This window comes from Ceratotherium simum, chromosome 16 (genome assembly GCF_057802395.1).
Source record: "Ceratotherium simum simum isolate JZ-2026a chromosome 16, ASM5780239v1, whole genome shotgun sequence".
Classification (NCBI taxonomy): domain Eukaryota; kingdom Metazoa; phylum Chordata; class Mammalia; order Perissodactyla; family Rhinocerotidae; genus Ceratotherium; species Ceratotherium simum.
In genome coordinates this window covers 13485289-13507041 of record NC_141915.1, presented here as the reverse complement: position 1 = coordinate 13507041, position 21753 = coordinate 13485289, and the positions used below count along the sequence as shown (strand labels likewise).

At 49.3% G+C, this 21753-nt stretch overlaps 1 protein-coding gene across 2 annotated transcripts in view; it reads left to right on the top strand.

Annotated features, from left to right (window-relative positions):
- SPNS3 (SPNS lysolipid transporter 3, sphingosine-1-phosphate (putative)) overlaps window positions 1-21753 on the top strand; it is a 46940-nt gene that overhangs the window by 11609 nt on the left and 13578 nt on the right. For both annotated transcript variants that reach the window (XM_087440607.1, XM_087440608.1), the window contains exons 6-8: window positions 60-208; window positions 1053-1205; window positions 8834-9023. In XM_087440607.1, coding sequence (XP_087296733.1) covers window positions 60-208; window positions 1053-1205; window positions 8834-9023 — 492 coding nt within the window. The remainder of the gene's footprint in view (window positions 1-59; window positions 209-1052; window positions 1206-8833; window positions 9024-21753) is intronic.

Sequence of the window (21753 nt, the reverse complement as noted above, 5' to 3'; positions counted from 1 at the left end):
GGATCTCCGGGGTCACAGGAGTGTGTGACCCTGAGTTTCCTAGACCCTCCTGTCCCCAGGTCATGCCCTGCCTGGAAGCCATGGCCTTGATCCTGCTTATCGTGCTGGTTCCAGACCCGCCCCGGGGCGCTGCTGAGAAGCAGGGGGAGGTGGCCATGGGGGGCCTGAGGAGCAGCTGGTGTGAGGACGTCAGATACCTGGGCAGAAAGTGAGTGTCCCTGATCCTCCCTATGTGCCACCCAAAACCCCTCTGTTTGCCCCAGCATCACTGACCTCCCTCTCTCCACCTCCAGGGAGCCCTCCCTGACTGTCCCACTGTTCACAACCCTCTTCCTCCTCTGAGCTCCCACTCACCAACTGAGATGCCTTCCCTCACTTGGCTACCCCCTTTGCCTTGCCATGTGATGGACTAGGAGCCGGGAGGGAGGGAAGGAGGGAGGGAGGGAGGCGGCATGAGCTCCCGCCTGGCTCTGCCCCTGCCTTATCCCTGAGTGACCTGAGACTTGGAGCCTCACTTCCCTCATTTATTCAACGGACATAATTCTCCAGCCTGCCCGCTTCCCGGGGTTGTCGGGAGGGTGCCGGGAATTAATGACTCCCCTCTCCAAGCCTCCTGGGAGCGTATCCATCCTCTCTCCCAGGCGTGGTTGATGAGGCAGACAGAAGTCCACTGCACTCCCAGGCCTCATGATTTACTGAAATATGGGGCACAGACAGGACCTGACTCTCTTTGTTATGGAGCCACGAGACCAGTGGAGGGCACTCGGAGGAAGGTGGGGGCAGCAGGGACCGTCCCTTGGAGAATGTGATGTTGAATTTGGGCCTTCCAGGATGGGAAGAGTTGGTTCTGCAGAGAGGAGGGAGGAAGGCACAGGTGTGGAGGTGAGATGTGCAGGGTTCTTAGAGAATGCCCGAAGGGTCCAGAGGCTGGAGCCTGCCTGAGTGCCCGGGTGACCTGAGTGCCCCGGCGTGGGGAGGCAGCCGTCAGGAGCAGGCAGGCCCCTGCAGCCCCAGCTCTCTCCCGGCTTCAGCCAGGGGGTTTTCTCTTGCAGCTGGAGTTTTCTGTGGTCGACTCTTGGAGTGACAGCCATGGCCTTTGTGACTGGAGCTCTGGGCTTCTGGGTCCCCAAGTTTCTGTTCGAGGCCCGTGTGGTGCATGGGCTGCAGCAGCCCTGCTTCCAGGAGCCGTGCAGCAGCCAGGACAGGTGAGGGGCCTCTGGGAGCCCGGGGCACTTGGCCCAGGTCTGGGGGGCTCTTGATGGGGAAGTTCTCAGGAGGTTCTGAGCCCCCAAACTCAGTCTCTCTGGGCACACACTGCTCTGTGAAGACACCAGGCTTGGGGCCCAGCTGGCAGGCAGGAGGGCTTGTTCTGGCTCTGGCTGAGCTCCTGCCATCGTGGGTGGCCACAGGCAGCTCCCTTGTCCTCTCTGGGCCCCAGTCCCTGTCTTCCCACGCTTGGGGCTGCTGCGGGGTCCAGAAGGCACTGGAGGGGGGTGAGGCTTCTGTGGAGCCTGTGGGATGATGGGAGTCTTAGGCAACCTTCCTTCAGAGGGACCCATAGTGTCTTCTGTGAGGTCATCCCATTTTACAGAGAGCAAATTGAGGCATGGGCATGCCTCTACTTACCTGGCTCGGGGATTTTACACCTGCATTCGTTTGTTCTCTGGCTCCTGGGAAAGCTGCTGGGAGGGTGTGGAGGGTGGAGAGCAGAGTCACACAGCAGGCAGGCACTCTGCCCTCGGGGAATGTCCCCCCCCCGCCCTGCACGCCCTACTGGGCTCCTGTCCCCACCACCTTTGAGCCCATTCGCCAAGGACTCAGTGACCTCCTGATTGAGGGGACACATCGCAATCCTCTCTTACCTGCTATTTCCTCCTCCTCGAAACCCTCAATCCCGTTTCCTCCTCTCCGCTTGATGCTTCTCAGTCTCCCTGTGGTCCCCTCCTCGTCGCTGATCCTGCCCCCTGGGCTCCTCAGTGTTCCTCAGGCCCCGTGCTCTTCCCTGGAGCCCCATGCTCCCTGAGGCCTCAGTGACACCAGTTCTCCGCTGCCTACTTCCTTCTCCCCAGCCTCCTCTCTTGCCTCCACCTCACTCCCTGACGCTCAGGGAGAGCTTCATGTAATTCCCAGAATATTCCATGCCCTCTCACTTGTCTGTGCCTTTGCCCAAGCTGTGCCCTCTGCCCGTAGCTCCCTTCTCTTTTCTCATTGCTACTTCTTACGCTTTAGTTAAGGCCCTATGCTAAGCATTTTACGTGAAAAACCCTCTGAGGTTTTATAATAATAAACTCTATTATTCCTGTATTACAAATGAGGAGATGAAAGATCAGAGAGGTTAAGTAACTTGTCCAAGGTCACACAGCTAACAAATAGCAGAGCCAGGATTCAAATCCCTCTGACTCCAAAGCTGGTGCTCCTGAGCTGCATGTCCTGTTGCCTCTGGAGACTCCCTGTTCCTATTAATTGACTTGAACATCTCCCCACTGAGCTGGGATTGGCTTTCTGGCACATAGTGGGTGCTCAGGGAAAGCATCCAGTGAATGCAGGAATGAATGCATCGAATGAGTAGGTGATGTTTGTCTTGGCTCTACAGCTAGATTCTTATCTCCCAGGAGGCACAGACTGAGTCCTAAAAGTCCCACAGCAGCTTGAAAAAGTGGGGAAAAAAAACAGGACTAGATTTCACATCAGGCCTTAAGTGGGTGTGTATTCCTGACTGGTCAGTTCCCATTTGCTTAGCTTCAGCCTCTGCCTCTAACTCAACTTGTGTAACAAATGATCACAAACCCTGTAGCTTAAAATAACAGAAATTTATTTCCTCATAGTTCCGGAGGCCAGAAGTCCAGAATGGTTTCACTGGGCCAAAATCAAGTTCGGCTGGGCCACACTCCCTCTGGAGGCTCCAGGGGAGCCTATTCCAGCTTACGGTGGCCGCTGGCATTCTTTGGCTTGTGGCTGGATCACTCCAACCTCTACATCCATTGTCACATTGCCTTCTCCTCTTCTGTCTCAAATCTCCCTCTGCGTCCCTCTTATAAGCACACTTGTGACTGCATTTAGGGCCCACCTGAATAATGAAGGATAATCTTCCCATCTCAAGATCCTTAATTTAATCACCTCGATAGGGTCTATTTCGCCATATAAGGTTAACATTCACGGGTTCTAGACACTGGGACGTAGACATCTTGGGGGGCTATTATTTAGCCTACCACAGAGTGGGTAGGAGGTCCCGGTGTTGGAGTTCTGCACAGACCTCAGCTATTAATACACTCTCCTTGGTTAGGATAAACCCCAAGGTAAGGGTGGGGCGGGGGCAGGAAGCTGCAGGACGCAGGATTCCAGCTCTGCCAGAGGGAGAACTTCCAACACTCAGAGCTGGCCCAGATGGAAGGGGCTGCAGGGGGGCAGTAATGAGCTTCCCACCCCTGGGGGCATGTAAGTAGGAGTCGGACAGATGCTTGCCAGGGCTGTTGTACAGAGGATCAGTGTAGAACTTGCAGGCTTTTTTTTTTTTTTTAAGTTTTATTTTTTTTTCTTTCTTTCTTTTTTTTTTTTTATAATTTTTTATTTATTTATTTTTTCCCCCCAAAGCCCCAGCAGATAGTTGTATGTCATAGCTGCACATCCTTCTAGTTGCTGTATGTGGGACGCGGCCTCAGCATGGCCGGAGAAGCAGTGCATTGGTGCACGCTCAGGATCCGAACCCCGGGCCGCCAGCAGTGGAGCGCGCGCACTTAACCGCTAAGCCATGGGGCCGGCTCTCTTTTTTTTTTTTTGTGAGGAAGATCAGCCCTGAGCTAACATCCCTGCTAATCCTCCTCTTTTCGCTGAGGAAGACCGGCTCTGAGCTAACATCTATTGCCAATCCTCCTCCTTTTTTCTCCTCAAAGCCCCAGTAGATAGTTGTATGTCATAGCTGCACATCCTTCTAGTTGCTGTATGTGGGACGTGGCCTCAGCATGGCCGGAGAAGCAGTGCATCGGTGTGCGCCCAGGATCTGAACCCGGGCTGCCAGTAGTGGAGCTCGTGCACTTAACTGCTAAGCCACGGGGCCAGCCCCTGCAGGCTTTTTTTTAAATTGAGGTAACATTGGTTTATAACATTATATAAATTTCAGATGTACATCATTATATTTTGACTTCTGTATACACTACATCATATTCACCACCAAAAGTCTAGTTGCCATCTGTCACCTTACAAATGTGCCCTTTACCCTCTTCACCCTCCTCCCACCCCACTTCCGCTCTGGTAACCACCAATCTGTTCTCCTTATCTATGTGTTTATCTTCCACATATGAGTGAAATCATATGGCATTTGTCTTTCTCTGTCTGACTTATTTTGCTTATTTTGACTTATTTTGCTTAATCAAGGTCCATCCATCTTGTTGCAAATGACAAGATTTCATCTTTTTTTTAATGGATGAGTAGTATTCTATTGTACACATATACCACATCTTCTTTATCCACTCATCCGTTGATGGGCAGTTACGTTGTTTCCAAAGTCTTGGTTATTGTGAATAATGCTGCAATGAACATAGGGGTGCATTTATTGTTTCAAATTAGTGTTTTCCTGTTCTTTGGATAAATACCCAGAAGTGGGATAGCTGGATCATATGGTACTTCTATTTTTAATTTTTTGAGAAATCTCCATACTGTTTTCCATAGTGGCTGCACCAATCTGCATTCCCACCAGCAGCGTACAAGGGTTCCTTTTTCTTCACATCCTCGCCATCGCTAGTTATTTGTTGTCTTTTTAATAATAGCCATTCAATGGGCTTGAGGTGATATGTCATTGTGGTTTTGGTTTGTATTTTCCTAATAATTAGTGATGTTGAACATCTTTGCATATGCCTGTTGTCCATCTGTATGTCTTCTTTGGAAAAATGTCTATTCAGATCCTCTTCTCATTTTTTAATCGAGTAGTTTGTTTTTTTTGTTGTTTAGTTGTATGAGTTCTTTATATATTTTAGATATTAATACCTTATCAGATATTGTCTCCCAATTGGTAGGTTGTCTTTTTGTTTTGTTGATTGTTTCCTTTGCTGTGCAGAAGCTTTTTAGTTTGACGTAGTCCCATTTGTTTATTTTTTCTTTTGTTTCCCTTGTCTGAGGAAATAGCTCCAGAAAGAAATTAAGACCCGGGTCAAAGAGCATACTGCTTATGCTTTCTTCTAGGAGTTTTATGGTTTCAGGTCTTACATTTAAGTCTTTAATCCATTTTGAGTTAATTTTTGTGGATGGTGTAAGATAATGGTCTACTTTCGTTCTTTTGCACGTGGCTGTCCAGTTTTCCCAACACCACTTATTTAAGAGACTTTCCTTTCTCCATTGTATGTTCTTAGCTTCCTTGTTGAAAATAGCTGTTCATAGATGTGTGGGTTTATTTCTGGCCTCTCGATTCTGTTCCATAGATCTGTGTGTCTGTTTTTCTGCCAGTACCATGCTGTTTTGGTTACTATAGCTTTGCAGTATACTTTGAAACCAGGGATTGTGATGCCTCCAGCTTTGTTCTTTTTTCTCAGGATTGCTTTAGCTATTCGGGGTCTTTTGTTGTTCCATATAAATTTTAGGATTCTTTGTTCCATTTCTGTGAAGAATGTCATTGGGATTCTGATTGGGATTGTATTGAATCTGTAGATTGCTTTAGGTAATATGGACATTTTAACTATGTTAATTCTTCCAATCCGTGAGCATGGAATATCCTTCCATTTCTTTGTGTCTTTGATTTCTTTCAACAATGTCATAGTTTTCGGTGTACAGGTCTTTCATCTCCTTGGTTAAATATATTCCTAGGTATTTTATTCTTTTTTTAAAAAATATTTATTTATTTATTTTTTTTCCCCAAAGTCCCAGTAGATAGTTGTATGTCATAGCTGCACATCCTTCTAGTTGCTGTATGTGGGACACGGCCTCAGCATGGCCGGAGGAGCGGTGAATCGGTGCACACTCGGGATCTGAACCCGGGCCACCAGCAGCAGAGCACGCACTCTTAACTGCTAAGCCACGGGGCCGGCCTGCTAGGTATTTTATTCTGTTCGTTGCAATTGTAAATGGAATTGTATTCTTGATTTCTCCTTCTGCTAGTTCATTGTTAGTGCATAGAAATGCAACTGATTCTTTTTATGTTGATGTTGTACCCTGCAACTTTATTATATTCATTTATTATTTCTAATAGTTTTTTGGTGGATTCTTTAGGGTTTTCTATATATAAAATCATGTCACTTGCACATAGTGACAGTTTTATTTCTTCCTTTCCAATTTGGATCCCTTTTATTTATTTATTTATTTATTTTGTGAAGAAGACTAGCCCTGAGCTAACATCTGCCAATCCTCCTCTTTTTGCTGAGGAAGACTGGCCCTGGGCTAACATCCGTGCCCATCTTCCTCCACTTTATATGGGACGCCGCCACAGCATGGCTTGACAAGCAGTGCGTTGCTGCACACCCGGGATCCGAACCTGTGAACCCCGGGCTGCCTCAGTGGAGCTTGTGCACTTCACCGCTGTGCCACTGGGCGGCCCCCCCCCCTTTTATGTCTTTGTCTTGACTACTTGCTCGAACTAGCAGGCTTTTAAGGACCCCCTTGGCTCTGAGAGTCTGATTCTGGGCAGGCCTTGTGGGGGTGGCGGGACTTGGTGGCTGGCTGTGTCTTCTGGCCACACCTCCTGCTCAGGAGCCGGTGAGGGGCCCTGTCTACATTGCCTGTCTGGATAATCAATCCTAAGTCTCACAAAGGTCTCAAGAACCTGCCAAGGCCGGCTCAGACCAGGACTCAGAGGCGGGTAGCATTCATCCGGGATTGGGGGTCACTTGACTGGGCTGAGCTGGAGTCTTGCACAGCTTGGAAGGCTGGGAAGGTTCGGTGAGCACCTTTAAGCTGCCTAGGGACACACATACTTCGTCTGGTGGGCAGAGGGCCAGAAGGCCCTGGGTCTGCCGTTGAGGGACTGTGTGACCTCGGGCAGGTCCCTGCCCTCTCTGGGCTCTACACTCTCTCCTATAAACCAAGTGGATGGGGCAGGGGAATAAACGTATTAGTTCCTCATCCTGTGGGATGGACATTTCACAGAAGTTATTTAGAGGAAACGTGGGATTTTGTGACACTCCATTTGTCAGTAACCACAGTCTTGCATCTGTCATGTTCTTAAGTCTTGGTGGGAGCCATGGAGGTAATAGCAGGGTGCCTGGCCATCCCACACTTCTAGAAATGTTTGGGTCTGGGAAGGGATGCTGGCCAGGTGGAGAAGGGTGGGTGGAGGCAATGGAGATGCAGGCCAAGGGAACAGCGTGGGCCAAGGTGAGGAAGGTGGAAAGCATCCGGTGAGTTTGGAGAACTCAGGTTATTTGTGCTGAGTGAGTGAGGGAGAAGAGAGGGGAGGTTACACAGGTCAGCAGGGGCCAGTCCTGCAGTGCTGGCCGGGAGCCTGCCCTCCGGATGACAGGGAGCTAATGAGGGGCTGGAAAGGTCCAGGTTACATCTGTGTTTTCCAGAGTTCACGCTGGTCAGTCTCAGCATCCCTTTGAGCTCCTTTAAAAGGAGGCTTGGGAGAGGAGGATGGACCAGGAGGGTGAAGATGTTTATTCAAATCCTGTCTCTGTCGCTTACCAGCTGGGTAATCTTGGTTTTAACCTTTCTCAGGCTTGCCTTCTTCATCTGTCTCCCTGGGAATTCTGGGATGGATCAATGAGCTCATTTGCTCAACACAAATCTCTTGTATTCCGGGTTCTCTGCTCCTAGCACAGAGTCAAGAAAGTAAACCAAACCTGGTCTCTGTCCTCCAGGAATTCACAGGCTCATGATTGGCTTTGATGATAGAGACACAGAAGGTGCTATAGGAACTGAAGGCAGTGGAGGAATCAGCAAAGGGACACGGGAAGGCATCTCCAAAGAGAGGATATTTGTGATGGGTCTTGAAGGATGAGTAGGAGTTCAGTAGGTAGGAAAACTAGTGAAAGGTGTCCAGATAGAGGCATAAAAGTATGAAGTGGGGACAGCAACTAGTCTGGGTTCAGAGGAGAATGGAGCTGGCGGTTGGGGTTGAGGTCAGCCAGGGTCAGATCATCAAGGGCCGTGAATGCCACAATGAGTTGGCACCAAATCTAGTGCATGGTTGAAAGCTGGTGGAGAATTTTGGGCAGGTGGTGGGCAGGAGTGTGGTCAAATCTATATTTTAGAAAGTACCCTCTGGGGACCTATATGGAGGTTGTCCTGGAGGGACAGGTTTCCACAGGAGGGAGGTGCAAGACGCGCGAAGAGGAGTTGAGGTGGGTCTAGGAGTAGGTGGGAAAGGTAGTGAAGTTGGGAGGGGGCTGCTTGAGAGGAGTTCACAGACAGAGAGTGGAAGGATGAGGTTCAAGGAGGGAGGTGTGCACAATGCCAGATAAAGGGGAGGGGGATCACAGGAGCTCAATAAATAAATGATCACTTGCCTCCATTCCCGTTAGTATTGGTGGCTAGAAGGCGAGGAGGTTGGGGCCAGAGTGGGACGGTAGAATTAAGATTTCTGAGTGGGACAGTGTTGGGTGGTAAGAGGTTAGAGAAGGTCGCTGGAGATGAGGCAGGCTGGGAACTGGGGTGCTGGGGTACTAGGCAGATCACCCGCATGGCCAGTGGCTTCCCAAGGGTGAGATGGGAAAGGGGATAGGGGAGGGCAGGAGAGGTACATGGTCCTTGATCAGAGTCCCGAGGACCCAGGAGCATTGGTTAGGAGGGAGGGGAAGGGGCCTGCAGCCACGTTCCCTGTAGGTATCAGATCATGCACCAGGGGCAGGTGGCTGGACCCCCATCCTGACCCCACCCGGCTGACCAACCCCTCTCTGTTCTTTCCCATCAGCCTGATTTTTGGGGCACTGACTGTCGTGACAGGCATCGTTGGGGTCATCCTGGGAGCAGAGGTTTCGAGGAGGTACAAGAGAGTCAACCCGCGGGCTGAGCCCCTCATCTGTGCCTCCAGCCTGCTTGCCGCAGCCCCCTGCCTCTACCTGGCTCTGGTCCTGGCCCCAACCACCTTCTCGGTCTCCTATGTAAGTGAGGGCCCTGTGGAGGTGGGGTGGGGCGGGGCGGGTAGGGCACTGCTGTTCATATGGGATTACACTGTGCCGGGTCCTTACGTACATTGTGTGGATCATCCTTCTAGGTGCAGCTTCTTACCCCCATTTTACAGATAAGTAAACTGAGGTTCACCAAGAGTTACAGCTGGGAAGGGGCAGAACCGGGATGAGCTTAAGCCTTTCTGACTCTAAAGTGTGCCCTCTGAGCTCCTGGTTAATGCTTTGATTGGAGATAATGGGACTCATTTATTCCCAGGACATATTGTGAGCCTGAGGCGAAATAGGGTAACTCTCCTCAGATTACAGATGAGGAAAGCGAGGCCCAGGTTGGCCATAGTCGATGTGGACACTGCTTTAAAGGTGACCATCGTGATAATATCACATCTTCCGGAACTGTATCCCATCACATCCCTTCATGCACCTCACACCACCTGCCAGCCTTTGGTTGCGTCCATTCCCTCCGCCAGGGCCACCATTCGCCTCTTCTGTGCATCCTGAAATCCTTCTCCTTCTGCAAGACCCAACTCAAAGGCCACGTCCTCCAAAAACCTTTCCAGATTACTCCATCCTCACGTGAGAATTCACTGTTCCCACCTGAGTTGAGTGCCTGTTTGGGTCTTCTCGGGCACCATGGTGTGTGGGTGGGGCTGTGTCCAGAGCCGGGGAGCCCGAAGGGCAGGGACCAGACCCCGTGAATCCCAGTGTGCTGCAGCGTCCCTGGCTCCCCAAAGCCCCAGCCCTGTCTGTTCCTCCGAATGGGAAGGGGCCACTGATCATGGGAAGATGGGTTCCAGCTCCCCTTCCCAGTCCCTCCCCGGTCGCAAGGCCCTGGGCACCCACCACTGTGGACACGGAGGCCCTCGCATGCGTGCGCGGGGTTCGCTGAGCAGGCTGGCCTTGGAAAGCAGATCAATAACAGCTTTATTGTTCTCCTACTAGTTTGGGTTGTCTCCCACCCATGACCAGATCCCATAGCTTTTCCAGTCACACTCATGAACTAAAAAGCCCGGTCCATTGAAATGAAAACTTTGGTTCTACTTCTAAACAAAAGAAAGCTTCTACCCAGGCCCAGAAATTGCATCAGGGAGAGGACAGCTCTAGTGGGTTTGGTTCTCCTTGTTCATTTCCATCCCTCATCCCGACGCCCCCCTCCCTGGGGTTCCTGACCCCTCCAAGGTTGGGCAGGCGAGGAAGGATGACCGGAAATGGGCCAAGCATTCCTTGTGTCCGGGGTTGTTTTTGCTGTCGGTGCCCTCCATTTGGCAGATGCCCGGGTGCTGGCTGACTCCTCTCTTGGGGGCACTTTTGTGAGTTTTTTGGGCCTCTGGCCTTGGCTTCTGCATTGTCCTATTCCCTGATGCAGGTGACATCATCACCTCTGTCCTCTCACTGCTCCCCTCCGCTCCTCTTCAGGTGTTGCCCTTCCAGGCCCCTCCTGCTGGACCCTGTCTCCCCGGGCAGGCGCCTGTGGGGCTCCCTGTCCTGACCCTCAAGCCTGTCTCCCCTTGGTGTCCGTTTGACCCCTGGATGAGCTCAGGAGGTGCAGCCACTCCCACTGCTCCCGGGTGACATGCTTGCAGATGCGGCAAGGATGCCCCTTGGGTGGCCCTGGTGCAGGAGGCTCAGCATTTTGCCAGCGTCCAGCCAGGGAGAAAGGCCAGTCTCCTTCCTCGGGCACTGGCCTCTCTGTGGGTGGGTCACCAGAAGCCCCTCACTCAGCTTTCTCACTCTTCAAATAAATCCTCCCGGCCTGAGTCTCCAGCCTTCTTCTCTACAAGCTGGGGGCCGCACAAGTCAGTTCCGTTTCTCTCTCCAAGCCCTGAGGGTGTGTCTAAAGCCTCTCTGAAAGTGCGGGTGCCTCCCACCCGAGTCCTCAGCCTTGGTTGGGCTTCAGCTGAAATTCCTGGAGAATAGAGTCCTGTTAGTGTTCCCTTCTGCGCCTGTTCTTATTTAGTTCTTATGACACCCTCGTGGGGAAGGGTTTTTCTCACCCCACTTGACAGATTGGAAAACTGAGGACCAGAGACAGCAACAGACAAAACTCAGACTCAGCCCTGCAGACTCCAAAATCTGTGTCCTTCATGCCTCACTGACCCTGGTCACCCCCACGGGAGAGAAACAGAGCTGGGCATACACTAGGCGCTAATCAGTGCCTTAATGTTTATTGGCTGAGGAAGCAGAAGAGTGACTGGGGCCATCATCTCCAGCTGGTGGGGGCTGAATGGGCCTGACCCTGCAGGCAGGCTGAGGCCGGGCAGATGGAGGCCCCATCAAAGGCTGTCCCTGCTTTGGCTGGGGCTGCGGACCCCCTGCCAGCTCTGCTTCTGCCACTGTCTTGGTTGGCTCTGGGAGGTGGCTCCTTGGCTGTGTTTTGGGGACACAGCTGTCCCCCCCTCTGCAGCCTGGCGCATCTCCAGAGCTGGATGGCTCATCTAGAAATGACATTGCGCTTTGGCTGACAAAGCCAGCTGGAGAAAGTCTTCTCTAGGCCTGCCCCAGGGTGAGGGACTGAGGGGCAGGAAGGTGGGCGGGGCCGGGATGCGTCCATCCTCCAGTGCGGGGAAGCCGCTCCTCCCTGCTGCTCGTGTTTGGGCCTGGCATGATACCCAGCGGCGCTGAGCCCCTGCCGCCAGAACTCCAGCCTTCCAGAAGTGGTGCGGTTCCTTCCGGACCGCGTGAACAGATCCCCGCCTCCATGGCTCTGTCTGTGCCTCTAAGGTCTGCCTGGACGTTCTGACTTGAGATTTGGACTCTAGATCCTCCCCCTGCCCACACCAACACTAATCATAAAACTCTTAACACCTCCAAACTTACCTCTTCTCTCAGCCCCCTCTGTCCTCTCCTGGCTCATGCCTTGCCGTCTTTCTCCAAGGCTGTTCCAGGAGCCACCTCCCTGGTCTCCTTCCTTTCCTGTTCACCCACCACAATCTGTTCTTGCCACACTGCCAGAGTGACACCACAGACCTTCCCTGCTCAAAAGCTTTGCATGGCTCCTTGGTGCCTCTGGAACTCAGTGCAGCTTCTCACCCTGGCATTCAAAGCCCCTCAGGAACTGCCCTGAAACCTAGGTAGCCTTATCCTGCATGTAGTCCTCCATGTAGGGTCCCTCCTGATTCCCAGGACATGCCCCATGCTTCCCACATCCCGGCCCTCCCTCTGTTCTCTCTCCCCAAATCCCTTCCATATGCCTGAATTGTACTGGGCCTTCATGGGCCGGCTGGAGCACCATCTCTCTGTGGAGCCTTCTCTGATTGCTAGGCCTGACCCTCTCCCCATCCTCCGTTCTCAGCACTGTCTTCCTTGGGTCGTGGTTACTTATGCTCTGACTCCTCTCCCAGCTGGGCCTGGTTGGTTCTGATCTTTCTCAGCCCAAAGCACAGTGTCAGGCCCTTGGGGTGGGGTGGGGGTGATCACTGCTTGCTGAGTGTGGTTCAGTGACCAGCTATTTGCAGTCATTCATTTATTCAGCAAGTATTTGTTGAGAGCCTATAAAGTGACATGCTAGTTTAAATGCCGCAGATATAGCAGTGGATAAAACAGACTGAAATATCTCTGTCCTTAGGGATCTCACATTCTAGTTGGGGAGACAGTCAACAGGCAAGATGTATAAGTAAAATTCACAAAATTTCAAATGATAATAAAAGCTTAGGACAAATAGAGTGGAGAAGGGAGATAGGGAGTGTGTGGGTGTTGGGGGGAGAGGGCTGCAATTTTACGTATTGTGACCAGAGAGGCCTCATGGAGAAGGTGGTTGTTGAGTCAAGACCAATAAGATGGTTACCAGAGGGGAAGGGGGGAGGGTGGAGGGTGAAAGGGATAATTCGGTACATGTGTGTGGTGATGGGTTGTAATTAGTATTTTGGTGGTGAACATGATGTAGTCCATGCAGAAATAGAAGTACAATGATGTACACCTGAAGTTTTTGCAATGTTATAAACCAATGTTACTGCAATAAAAAAAAAAAAAAAAAAAGACCAATAAGAGGTGAAGGAGTGAATTATGTGGATATTTAGGGGAACAGTGTTCCAGGCAGAGGGAACAGCAACCATAAAGGCCGTGAAGCAGGAGTGTACCTGGTGGGTTTCAGAAACAGCCAGGGGCCAGCCCCGTGGCTTAGTGGTTAAGTGCGCGCGCTCCGCTACTGGCGGCCCGGGTTCAGATCCCGGGCGCGCACCGACGCACCGCTTCTCCAGCCATGCTGAGGCCGCGTCCCACATACAGCAACTAGAAGGATGTGCAGCTATGACATACAACTATCTACTGGGGCTTTGGGGAAGAAAAAAAGGAGGAAGATTGGCAATGGATGTTAGCTCAGAGCCACTCTTCCTCAGCAAAAGGAGGAGGATTAGCATGGATGTTAGCTCAGGGCTGATCTTCCTCACAAAAAAAAAAAAAAAAAAAAAAAAGAAACAGCCAGAAGGACACTGTGGTTAGTATGAAGTGAAAGGAGAGAGGGAGATGAGGCCAGAGAGGTGATGGGGACCAGATCACGTGGGCTTTGTGGGCATCAGATGGAACTGGTTTTTGCTGAAAGTGAGATGGGGTTTTGTGCTGAGGAGCGGGAGATCTGGCTTATGTTTTCTGCATCTGTTGAGGTAATCATGTGGGTGTCCTTTATTTTATTAATACGGTGTATTACATTGATTGATATTTGTGTGTTTAACCAACCTTGCATTCCTGGAATCAGTCCTTTCTTGGTTATGATGTATAATCATTTTTAGGTGTTGCTGAATTCAGCTTGCTAGTATTTTGTTGACGAGTTTTGCATCTATATTCGTAAGGAATATTGTGATGTCTTTGGTTTTGGTATTCGGGTAAAGGCCTCATAGAATGAGTTGACAAGTGTTTCTTCCTCTTCTACATTTTGGAAGAGTTTGTGAAGGATTTGTGTTAATTCATTTTTAGATGTCTGGTAGAATTCACCAGTGAAGCCATCTGTTTCTGGGCTTTTGTTTGTGGGAAGTTTTTCGATTACTGACTCAATATTTATTTGTTGTAGGTCAGTTAAGACTTTTATTTCTTTTTGAGTCAGTTTCGGTAGTTTGCAACTTTCTAGGAATTTGTACATTTCATCTAGGTTGTTTAATTTGTTGGCATACAATTGTTCATAGTATTCCCTTATAATCTTTTTAATTTCTGTAAAATTGGTAGTAATGTCCCCTTTTTTTCTTGATTTTAGTAATTTGAGTCTTCTCTCCTTTTTTCTTGGTCAGTTTAGCCAAAGGCTTGTCAATTTTTCTGCCAACTTTGGTTTTATTGATTTTCTCTATTGTTTTTCTGTTGTTAGCTTATGTTTGATACAGTCACTGTGGCTTCTCTGTTGAGAACAGACTTGGAGGAGGCAAGGACAGAAGCAGAGAGAAGAGTTAGACCACTGCCGTAATCCAGGTGGAGACGATGGGGCTTGGACGAGAGTGGCAGCAGTGGAGGTGGTGAGAAGTGGTTGGACTATAGATATATTTTGAAGGTAGAGCTATCGGGATTTGCTGATGGATTCAGTGTGGGATGTGAGAGAAAGAAGAGTCAAAGGCGAGTTCTAGGATATTCGCCTGTGCAGCTGGAAGGAGGGAAAGGCCATTACCGGAGATAGGAAAGTGGGCAGGAGCAGTGGGTTTTTGGGGGAAGATCAACAGCTTGGTTTTGTACCTTCTGAGTTTGTGGTGTTAGTAGAGAATTGGATACAGGAATCTGTAGTCCATGAACATGCCATCACCCCTAGAACTTCAGTGGGTGGGAACTGGCTGCAGTCCACCATGAAGGATTGTCATTAGGTTTAGGGGACCTCTGGGAGTCAGTATCAGAAAGTGTATCCAAAGGGGGCTTAGGGATTGACTTCTGTTCAAAATAGCTTCGAAATAAGAAGAGTCTCTTGAGCCTCTTCCATCCATCCATCCATCCTTGCATCCATCCACCCATCCATCCATCCATCCACCCACCCACCCACCCACCCTTCCATCCATCCATCCATCCATCCATCCATCCATCCATCCATCCATCCATCCATCCATCCATCCATCCTTCCTTCCATCCATCCATCCACCCATCCACCCATCCACCCACCCATCCATCCATCCATCCATCCATCCATCCATCCATCCATCCTTCCATCCCGTCACTTTCTCAGATTCCAGGAACCAAAGTTCTTCCTGCATATTTTCTGCAAGTCCTGAGGAGACTGATAGGCTCTGGGGGAAATTGATAGGGTTTCTTAGGAAGGGCCCATGGGAATGCGGGCAAGTGTGCTGGTGTGTGCGTGCATCTGAGTGTGAATGTATTCAGGTCTGTGAATATGAGTGTGGATATGTGTGCTCTTGTGTGTATACATCTTTGCGTACCTGTACAGTCATGCTATCTGTGTATTGCATGTACATGTATATTCATTCTATATATGCAGAGTGTGTATGAGTGTGTCCATGTGTGCTGTTTTGTATATACGTCTGTGCATGAATGTGCACATACATGTGTATCAGGGCAAGTAGATAATTGTGTGCAATGTGTGTGCACATGAGTGTCTGCAGCCGAGTGTAGCTTTTCTCCCACCGCTTTTGTGGCTGTAGCTGCATTGCGTGGAAAGGAGGGGGTTTTGGCAGCATCATGTGCCTGCCTCCAAATTTCCTGTAGTAGGGGCCAAGTCATGCTGTATGTTTTATGGCAATGAGGTTTCCTGAGCATATAAAGTCTGGTCTGGGGCCTTCTCTGGGGGAGCCCGTGCCCTGTGGCCCACCTGCAGGTGTGGAGTGTTCCGTCTTTTCCCTCTTTCCAGTCCGCTTGGCAGGGGAAGTGGACTTCTCGGCTGTTAGTTGGGATCCAGACACACACAGCAGGACTTGGCTCACATCCTCTTCCTTGGCCTTCTTCCCAGAGTGGCTGCCCTTCAGAGGAGAAGAGGTTTGTGATCAGAGGAGGAACCGAGCCCAAGGCAGGGGGCTCTACCATCGCTGGCCTGGTGTTTGGAGGACATGGCTGAACATTGGCAGTCCCCCCTTGGGTGGGCTTTGTGGTCCAGATGGAGGGGCATGAGTGGCGGATGGGCATTGAGGCATCTGCAAGACCTAGACATTGTTCCTGCTTCTTTACTTACTAGCTGTGTGAGCTAGGGAAAGATTTTGACTTTGTGGGCCCTCAATTTTCTCAGCTATAAAATGGGAGTGCTAGTACTTCCCTCTTGGTTTCCTTGAGGAGCTAAATGAACTTTTGTGCTTGTTCTTATTACTATGGATATGTAATGAGACTTAGTGGTTTAAAACACTTATTTTGCTCATGATTTGCAGTTTGGGCAAGGTAGGGGGCAAGGATAACTTATCTCTTTTCCACTTGGGGTTAACTAGGCAGGATGCGGGGGTGGATCATCAAAGGCTGGGGGCTGTCTCATGGTTGATGCTGGCTCTTGGCTGAGACCTTAGCTGGAGCTATTGGCTAGAACACCCGCCCATGGCCGCTCTATGTGGCCTGGGCTTCCTCACAACATGGTGACCGGGTTCCAGGGACTAGCGCCCTGAGATAGCAAGCCAGGTGAAGCCGTGCTGCCTTTATGACCTACCCTTGAAAGGTGGACAGCATCACTTTCACTGCATTCTATTCCTTGCTTAAGCCACAAATTCTTGCTCGGATTTCAGGGGAGAGAAAATGGCTTCAGTCTTTTGATGGGACTAACAGTGATCTGAAAGAGCACGTGGAAATACTGCAGTGGCCGTTGTGGGAACATACAATCTGCCGTAGTGCTCCAAGGACTCCTCCTCCACCATGCCCTGGGTTCTGTTGGCATCCAACATTGCAGGAAGGAATGTCTGGGGGCGCGGCCGTGAAGCCTCCACAAGTGTGCCCGCCCCAGGGGTCTTTTGTCCCATGCTCCTCTTCCAGTCTCACAGGTGGGAGACCTGGGGCTTGAGCCTTCACCCTCAAACCCCTGCTGGGCCTCAAGGACTGAGGGGGCAGAGGCCTCAAGGGGCAGAGCTGAGGCCACGGGGAGGTGGTGGGGAGGCAGGATGAGCAGAAATGTTCACTCACGTATCAACTGTTTCCTGTGTGCCAGGCACTGTTCCAAGCTCTGGGGATACAGCAGTGAACAAAACAGGCAAAAATATGTATGTAATAAAACAAACGGTATGTTAGGTGGGGATGAGTTCTGTAGAGAATAATGGAGCAGGGAAAGGGGACAAGAAGAGGGATGGGGCAGTGCAAGGTGGTAAGGGAGGCCTCACTGTGATGATGACACTTCAGGAGCAAGCTGAAGCAAGTGAGGGAAAGAGCCATGTGGATATGGGGGTGGAGCTGGGAAAAGCCCTCCATGCAGAGGGAACAGCATGTGCAAAGGCCCTTGCTGTTTGAGGGGGGATGCGTGTCTGGTGGTTTGGGGAAACGTGGTTGGAGTGGGGCAAGCCAGGGAAGAGCAGAGGAGATGCGGTCAGAGGAGATGGCAGTGGGGGTGCAGATTCTGTAGGGCCCTGTACATACAATGACTTTGGCTTCAAATTTAAGTAAAATGGGAAACTGTTAGAGGATTTCTAGCACGGAAGTGAAGTGATCTGACTTATAGTTTGTATCAGTTAACTCGCTGTGTAACAAATTGTCCCAAAACTTAGCAGCTTAAAACAACAACAATTTATTATTTCTTACGATTCTGTGGGTTGGCTGGATGGTTTCTCTGCTGGTTTCACCTGTGCTCGCTCATGTGGCTGCTTTCACCTGGGAGACTGGCTGGATTGGAACATCCAAGCTGGCCTCACTAATGTCTGGCTGTCGGCTGGGGCTCCTCGGTTCTCCTCCAGGTGGCCGCTCATCGTCCACCAGGCTAACCCAGTTTTGCATGGCAGTCTCAGGGCAGCATTCCTAGGAAGCAGAAGTGGAAGCTGCAAAGTCTCCTAAGGCCTAGGCCAGGAATGGCACAGCATCACTTCCTCCTTGTTTTTACTGGTCAAAGCAAGGTGTAAGGCCAGCCCAGTTTCTCTGTGGGAAGAGACTCTACAAGGGTGTGAGTACCAGGAAGCATGATTAATTGGGGACCAATTCTGTAACTATCTACCGTGTGGTTTAACAGGGTCTCTGGCTGCTGTGTTGATAATAGATGAAAAAGGACAAAGACAGAAAGACGGAAACTGATTGGGAGGTTTTCCAATGATACAGGCGAGAGATGATTGTGGATCGGACCAGAGTAGGAAGTGTGGAGAAGTGGTCAGATTCTGTGTATATTTTGGAAATAGAAGCAACAGGATTTCCTGACGGGTTGGGTGTGGAGTGTGAAAGAAAGGGAGGAGATGATGGTGACTCCAGAGTTTTTGGCCTGAACTATGGGAAGCAAGGAGTTGCCATTTACAGAGATGGAAGATTGAGGGAGGTGCAGGGTTTTGTTTTTGGAGGCAGTGGGATTAGGAATTCAATTTTAGACGTGTTTAATTGGAGGTGCCTCTTAGGACTTCAACTGGAGGTGTTAAGAGGCAGTTGGATATATGCGAGTCTGCCATTCAGGAGAGAGGTCTAGGCTGGTTATTTAAAGCCATGAGACTGAATGAGACCACAAGGGAGGAGTGCGGAGAGGAAAGAGAAAAGGAAAGGACCAAGGATTTGGCTCTGGGGGACTCCACCTGTTGTGGGTGTGGATACGTCATTCTGTCACAGGGGAGTCAAGAGTTGGGACCAAGGATTCAACCCACCACCCTGTATCAAATGATCTTTATATTTGTACTTGAGGGAAACTTAAAAAACAAAAGCACAAGCAGAAAAACACAAAGAAAATAACAATTATCCATATGCTCGTCCCACAGATCAACTACTGTTAACATCTTGGCCTATTTGCTTCCACTTTTGTTATTTAGTGAGGTGATCGTCATTCTATATGTGTCTCTCTGTACATATACACAGATTTATGGTTTTCTTTTTTCATAAGGAAGATTGTCCCTGAGCCAACATCTATTGCCAATCTTCCTCTTTTTGCTTGAGGAAGATTGTCCCTGAGCTAACGTCTGTGCCAGTCTTCCTCTGCCTTATATGTGGGCTGCCACTACAGCATGGCTTCATGAGTGGTGTATAGGTTCGTGTCCAGTACCTGAACCCATAAACTCTGGGCTGCTGAAGCAGAGTGTGCGGACTTAACCACTACACCACTGGGCCGGCCCCACAGATTTATGTTTTCAGAAATATTTTTATTAACCTGGGGTCATATGATAGTGTAATTTTGAAAACAGATTTATTGAGATGTAATTAGCATAACATACAATTCACTCATTTCAAGTGTACAATTCAGTGATTTTTAGTATATTCACAGAGTTGTGGAATCATCACTACATCAATTTTAGAACATTTTCACCACCCCAGAGAGAAACTTCATATCTATTATCAGCCATTCCCCATTTTCTCCCAACCTGTCCCTCCCCCAGCCCAGGCAACCACTCGTCTACTTTCTGTCTTTATAGATTTGCCTGTTCTGGACATTTCATATAAATGGAATCATAAAATGTTTAATTAATTTATATGAATTTACCTGAAGAAAATGAAGTGAAATCAAAGGAATTGTTTAACTTCAAATTAATTTTAAAACTTTGGACTTATTGATGAATTCCGACTATGAAAGAGAGCACCAGCCTTCTCATCTCTCCCCTCTTCTTGTCTCCCCAACTTCCTGATTTTTGTTAGTTATATTATGATTTTTACTTTTTCTAGATTTATAACACTCACAGGCTGCTCTCTAAGCATAATCCTCATAGTTTTTTGACAGTAGTCCCAGATTTAAATAGATGCAATGCTCATTATCAGTCTGTTCACATAGATTCTCCATTTCTGAGTTCTTTATTCTGCTTCAGCTCCTAACTGGGTAGATTTTGAGGTTAAGTAGTTTTTAGTCATCCCCTTCCTGTCCCCCAAAAAAGGCTAGAAAGATTGTATTCCTTTGGCTCTTTCGTGTTTGAGATCGTCTTCTCCTCTTTGACTCTTTACTGTAACGACATCTAACTGGGTGTAATATTCTTGGCTCGTATGTTCTTTTCTCATTACTTTGCAAACATTTGCTCTGTTGTCTTTTGGTATCAGATGTTGCTATGGAGAATAAAGTCAGCCTAATTTTTAAAAATCCTTGATGTTGATTCACTTTTTCCATCTGGATACCCGAAGATTTTATTATTTATTCTTTTTTTTGGTGAGGAAGATTAGTCCTGAGCTAACATCTGTTGCCAATCCTCCTCTTTTTGCTGAGGAAGACTGGGCCTGCACTAACATCTGTGCCCATCTTCCTCTACCTTATATGGGACGCCGCCACAGCATGGCTTGACGAGTGGTGCCTTGGTGCATGCCTAGGATTCGAACCCCAGGCCGCTGCAGCAGAGTGCGTGCACTTAACCGCTACGCCACCGGGCCGGCCCCTATTATTTATTCTAGAAATTCAATAGTTTAGCTAGTGTATTAGTTATCTCTTGCTATGTAACAAATCACCCCAAAACTTAACAGTTTAAGGCAACACACATTTATTATCTACAGTTTCTGTGAGTCAGGAACCCAGGCATAGTTTAGTTGGGTCCCCGATTTCGTGGTCTCTCAAAGGCTGTAATCAAGGCATTGGCCAAGGGCCTGTGGTCTCACCTGAAGGCTCAAGTGGGGAGGGATCTGCCTCCAAGCTCACTCAGTGGTTGTTGGCAGCATTCAGATCCGTGTGTGTTCTTGGATCGTGGGCCTCAGCTCCTCGCAGGCTGTTGGCTGGAGTCCACTCTCAGTTCCTCCTTGCTATGTTGGCTTCTTTCATATGGCAGCTTGCTGCATCGAAGCAGGCAGGCAGGCTGAGAAGGCGATAGAAAGGAGTCACCGTCTGTTATACGCGAATCACAGAAGTGGAACCCCATCACTTTTGCTGTATTCTACTCATTAGAAGCACGTCACGGGCCGGCCCCGTGGCTTGGTGGTTGGGTGCGCGTGCTCCGCTGCTGGCGGCCCGGGGTCGGATCCCGGGTGCGCACTGATGCACCGTTTCTCCGGCCATGCTGAGGCCGCGTCCCACATACAGCAACTAGAAGGATGTCCAACTATGATGTACAACTATCTACTGGGGCTTTGGGGGAAAAAAAAAAAAAAAAAAAAAAAAAGAAGCACATCACTAGGTCCGGTCCATACTCAAGGGGAGGGAATCACACAAGGGTGGGAATACAAGAGGCAGGGATCTCTGTAGCCATGTTGGAAGCTGCTTACCACAACTAGGATATGTCTCAATGCTAAATATTCTATATTATATCAAAATTTCTTCCAAATAGTGTTCTTATCTGCTGAATCAATCTGAGTATCTTCCTTCCCCATTTTATCTCTTTGGGTATTTATGTTTGTTTATTTATTGTTTTTTTACTTGTGTTGCATCATCTTCAGGGCTGGGACTAGGGTACAGCAAGCAAGGCCCCTAGGACCCCAAATTTAAGGAGGTGCTCACTCTCAGGGTTGCACAAGTACAGAGTCTGTAGCTGAGAGTGAGCGCCTCCTTAAATTTGGGGTCCTAGGGGCCTTGCTTGCTGTACCCTAGTCCCAGCCCCCTGGTCATCTTTATCTGTCTTCCATGTCATTTACTTCTCTCTAAATGCTTTCTTCTCTTTGTCTTTTAAAAAATCATCAGTCAGTGAGATTATATCAAACCTTTTCTCTATATCGGTAATTCTACTTTCCTTGATGTCTATTCTGTTTCTGGCTGTTTTTAATTTATTAGTTCTGTAATAATATTGTTTGTTGTTTTGCCCCT